Source organism: Penaeus monodon, chromosome 6 (genome assembly GCF_015228065.2).
Source record: "Penaeus monodon isolate SGIC_2016 chromosome 6, NSTDA_Pmon_1, whole genome shotgun sequence".
Lineage (NCBI taxonomy): Eukaryota > Metazoa > Arthropoda > Malacostraca > Decapoda > Penaeidae > Penaeus > Penaeus monodon.
The window spans coordinates 16,224,302-16,229,301 of record NC_051391.1 but is presented as its reverse complement, the minus strand read 5'-3'; the positions used below and the strand labels follow the sequence as shown (position 1 = coordinate 16,229,301).

At 52.2% G+C, this 5,000-nt stretch overlaps 1 protein-coding gene across 5 annotated transcripts in view; it reads right to left on the bottom strand.

The window, feature by feature from the left end:
- Positions 1-5,000, bottom strand: part of LOC119574280 (G-box-binding factor-like) — a 129,188-nt gene that overhangs the window by 2,574 nt on the left and 121,614 nt on the right. For 3 of the 5 annotated variants that reach the window (XM_037921470.1, XM_037921468.1, XM_037921469.1), the window contains exons 5-8: positions 3,463-3,672; positions 2,615-3,218; positions 2,235-2,480; positions 1-2,128 (exon numbers count right to left, since the gene is read on the bottom strand). The exon at positions 1-2,128 is cut by the window's left edge and continues 2,574 nt beyond it. In XM_037921470.1, coding sequence (XP_037777398.1) covers positions 1,536-2,128; positions 2,235-2,480; positions 2,615-3,218; positions 3,463-3,672 — 1,653 coding nt within the window. In that variant the 3' untranslated portion in view covers positions 1-1,535. The remainder of the gene's footprint in view (positions 2,129-2,234; positions 2,481-2,614; positions 3,219-3,462; positions 3,673-5,000) is intronic. The other 2 variants (XM_037921471.1, XM_037921472.1) reach the window with 2 other exon arrangements.

The window sequence follows — 5,000 nt, the reverse complement described above, 5'->3', positions numbered from 1 at the left end:
AACTGTTGCAGGAGAAAAAAATATTGACTTAGAATGCAGGATCTCGTCCATCGGCCCATCTGGGTCGGCTGCCTCGCAAGGCCAACGCGTATCCACGTCAGCATGACGTCACTGGCGGTATCATGGCATTGGCCAATCGTCAGGTCGCATTTCAATATATACAAGCGAACGCCGTGACGTCACATTACACACGTGCTTGCTAGACAGTGACACACAGACGGCCAAGTCATAAGTAAGATCTTGGAATTCTAAAACTTTCACTTGAGTAACGAGCACTTGAGTGGTTGGCATCACTCGTGTGAGCTAAAGCACAGGTCAGAGCAAGTGGTGGCAGGACAAGGCGACACTGAACTCGAACCTCATCAGTCTTGCAGAATGAGTCTATTTCCTATATAAAACACAGAAAATATGACCCTTAATGCACTGCGGCCACATGGGAGAGAGACACTATCGTCCGTTCTGCCATCGAACCAGAGAAAGAAATTAAAGATCCAAACCGCTGCCACAGATTTTTTAAAGCTCTTTCGTGGTATATTCTAAACTTATATATAATATACACCTCCTCCTTCGAGCCACATCACGATTCCGGATATCTATAAACCGTCACCTGTCTATAGATCCACGATCAGTACAGATACCAGTCACCAAAGAACACTTTTGTCGTACAAAACAAAATGTACTAGGAACAAACTCACCAGACTCAAGAGTTTTAAAGTCGTCCGTAAAAGAAGGAAAAAATATATCATAAAAGAAATCTATAAACAGATATCACTTCTCGAATATATATACCTGTCACAAATCCTTTCATGAAGGATACAAAAAACACAGTCGATAGATACCAACAAAAGGATATACCGACTATCCATGAATCGGTGCGCAGTAGAACATTTAAGCGTCGTTAATTCTGAATGTTCAAAAATGTTGGCTTCGTTTTTCGTCGGAGATTCGGCGCTCAAGATCAGTGTGGTGTTTTGCAAAGAAAACGGGGGGACGTCCTTCTCCCCCCAATAAATACACTGCAAACACAAAAAATCTCACAAAACTGTACAAGTCCCTTGTCATATGTTACATTCAAAAGAAAGGTCCATTGAGATTATATATATTCTCTCTATATATGTATATATTAACACTTCTGACTTGGAACTCTTCCGACAGAATCCGCACGATTTCACTTCCTCAAAAGACAAACGGATTACGTTCCGGTCTGCGTACAATCAATAACGCAGGTCGTGGGCCGGGGTCCTCCTGGCCGGGTCCTCCTCCTCCCTGCTGACATTTGTGCTTTCGAGCGCGAGGGCCTCGTCTTTGGGCGTGTGTGAGAGGGCGCGTGGGCGTGACACACAACAGCCGCCCTCGCCAGGTCTCAAAGGAAGGTATTGCTGTGTGGGGCATGAGGTACGGGGAAACGGCGCTCGGTAAGGGGCTGAAGGGGGCCAGGGGCGAGGATCAAGGGCCCGCTGCTAGGGAACTGCGCGTGGCATCGTGGGCGCGTTGGTGGGCGTGTTTAGGTGTCGCAGGCGTGAGGGCGAGATGTCTCACGCCAACCGCTCATCTATGGTGAGTGGCGTCTGGTTGTCGTCCCCGTCCTGGTGTCTCGCGATGTCAGTCGGCGAGATGTAGTCCGACTCGTCCATGTGATCCTCGAGGTCAGATGTCGAGGACGCAGGAGCTCCGGGCGAGGGCGAGGCCGAGCCGTCGAGGCTGAATTCAGAAGTGGGAGTCATGACGGAGGGCAGGTCGCTGCTGGCGCGGCTGGAGGGAGGGTCTCCGTGAGAGTCAGCGCTTAAGAGGTCGGCGCTGAGCAGGTCCTTCTTCAGCATCTCATCCTTGAAGAGGCCTGTCTTAATGTAGTCTCCCTTGAGGGGCTCGGCGCCCGGCGGCAGGAGCTTGGCAAGGTCGGTGAGTCCGTTGTCTCGGAAGTACATCGTTCTCATCTCGTCCCGCTTCTGCCGCATGAGGGCTTTGTACTCAGAGATGCGCATCTTCTTCCCGTCTACGATGCAGGTGCGCTTCGGGCGCGGCCGGTAGCGGTAGTCGGGGTGCTTCTCCATGTGCAGCTTGGAGAGGCGGGACTGCTCCTCGTAGTAAGGCTGCTTCTCCGAGTTGGACATGGCTTTCCATCTGGATCCTGCGGGAGAAAGGAACGGGTTACGTCACACACACAGGGCTGAGCAAATAAAATCAATAAGTCAACCCATAATAAGGGCAGAAAGCAAATGCATCGCGATCCCTACCTAAGATCTTGGAGATACTGGAGTTGTGCATGTCAGGGCAAGCCTTGAGGATCTTGCGTCTCTCGTCCCTGGCCCATACCATGAAGGCGTTCATAGGGCGCTTGACGTGCGGCTTGTTATCCCCGTCCTTGCGAGTCTGTCGGATGATCTTGGCGCCGAACATCTTGGCTGCTTGGGGGGGAGGAGGTTGACGATTAGTGTCGTCTTCTTGAGAGTCTCCGAGATACATTTGGAGACTGTTAAAATCTACAAAGTGAGACAAACGGACGTATAGACAGAGGGAAAAAAGAATGTTAATTTGTACAGCAGATATGTGGGGAAAATATGCATAAAATTCATCAGCATAATTGTTCAATATCAAAGCGGCTCTTTCTACTCACTCTGGCAAGTGGTGACGTATTCCTCCTCCTTCTTCTCCTGTGCCGTGTGGGACGAGGACGTGGTGACGGAGGTGATCCCGCCCATGGTGCCGCCCAGGGAGGTGAGCGAGGTGAGGGGCGTGGCCGAGGGGAGGCTCAGGCCGCCCATGGAAGTAAGATGAGGAGGGAGGGAGGAGGGTATGGAGGAAGGCGGCAGGTACATGGGGGGGAAGGCAGGTGGGGGGTAGTGCTTGCCAGGCAGGGCGCCCGCCATGGTGGGCGACGGCAGGGAGCCGAGGCCTTGGCCCAGTCCCTGGCCCAGGCTCTGGCCGAGGCCCCCGAGAATGTCCTTGTGGTCGGGGAGGCCGGGGAAGGGCGGGGTCATGTAGGGTAGGAAGGAGTGTGGCACGAGGGAGGGCGGCAGCCCCGGGGCCTTCGGAGAGAGGGCGCTCATGTCGCTGGGCTTCGGGCTGGCGTCTTTGGGCTTGGTGAGGTTGAGGGGCTTCTCCTCTTGGTGCTCGTGCGAAGAGGGCGTGGGCGTCTGTGCGGGCGTGTGGGCAGTGTGGGCTGCGGAGTTCTGCGAGAGCTGCGCCAACTGGGCGGACGCGGACATCCACGCTGGCACCTGAAGTAGAAGAGAAAACATCCGTCGATACTTCGCTCCTTCATAAAACACCGAGTGTACTCCAGGAACTAATTCTCGCCCCGCCAAATGAGTGCCTACTTCACCTGGAAACCTTTTAGCAGTTCAAACATCGCGTAAAATGTTCATAAAAACCCCCCTCCAAAAAAGAGTTGAGCGTACCCCTGGAAATGCATGTAAAACAGCGGATTTACAAGTGAACGAACAAAAAATATCGACAACTCACCGAAGCCGCAACAGACACCGGTGGAATCTTGGTGAACGTGGCCTCGTGGGGCGGCGAAATGGGCGGCAGCACGGGCGCGGCGGGCGGCGCAGGAGGGGCGGTGTGGGTGGTGCCTCGCAGCCCCTCCAGCAGCGGTAGGAACATGAGGTTGTGAGGGTGCTGGAGTCCGCCCAGGCCCTTGTTGGCGCCATACTGCCCGTACAGCTGGTTCTGGGGAAGAGGGAAAACGACGCGTCACAAACAAGGAAGCCGAGAACAGGCGAAAGAAATGGCGAAGGAATACTAAAGAGAAGGGATAATGAACGACGCGGAAGAAATCGTAAAATAGAGAGAGAGAGAGAGAGAGAGGGAGGGAGGAGAGAGAGAGAGAGAGAGAGAGAGAGAGAGAGAGAGAGAGAGAGAATGAGAGAGAAAACAAGACTAAAACTTGAAAAAAAAAAACAGACAGAAGTAGAAGACGAAGAACACCATAAAAAATAATAGCAACAAACAGCAGAAAAGAAGCAAAAAGCCACGGACCCTGTATGGGGGAGAGGGAAGAGGAAGGAACTAATATTTGAATTTTAAATCCAAACATCAATCACCGAGTCCGTCTTCGAGGGAATACAAATAGAAGTGTCAATTTTTGTCAATTTGGAAGACTGAGCTGCTCGGATTGTGATTGTATTGGGTGGCGCGCGGTGTGTGGTTGGTTTGCGGCGCGTTGTGTGTGTGTGTGGTGTGTGTGTGTGTTTTGTGGTGTGTGGTTGGTGTGTGTTTGTGTGTTTTTTTGTGTGTGTGTGTGTGTGTGTGTGTGTGTGGTGTGTGTGTGGTGAGTGGAGTGAGTGAGTGAGTGAGTGAGTGAGTGAGTGAGTGAGTGAGTGAGTGTGAGTGAGTGAGTAGTGAGTGAGTGACTGACTGAGACAGACAGACACACACATAGAGTGAAAGCGAGCGAAGGAGAAAAGGACAGACCAATTCGGGACTCCACGTCAAAGACTCCCGGTAGAGAAAAGCCCACCAACGTGGACCCATAAAATAACAATCGCTTTTGTCTCCGTCCACATTCAGCGCCATGCTCGTTTCCCCCCCCCTCCCGCCCCCCCCCTTCCCCTTCCCCTTCCCATCTCCCTCCCTCCCTCCCTCCCCTCTCCCTACCATTACGAACTACGGAAAGCCAGAAATATATGAGCTCAAGAACAAAAATCAGAACTTCCGACCAGCTCCAAGCTCTCTCCCGCTCGCTGCCGACGGAGAGGAACAAAAGAGGTGCGCGTGATGCTTCAATGGCGCGCGATTCTCAGTCAGGGAGCGCGAACCCAAAGTCTTTTCAAGGGGATACAATAACGTCTCTCCGCCTGTGCCTGGATTTTGGGATGCGGGGAGAGGGGTGGGGGGGAGGGAGGGGAGGGGAGGGGGGAGGGGACTCTCTTAAATGTCATTATTCTTTATATGCGTGTCTGTGTGTGTTTATTTCATTTACCACCCTTTTTGTTACTTGTTCATCGTTTCTCATTATTTTTTTATTTTTTTATTTTTTTTTGACTATGCGATCTCTG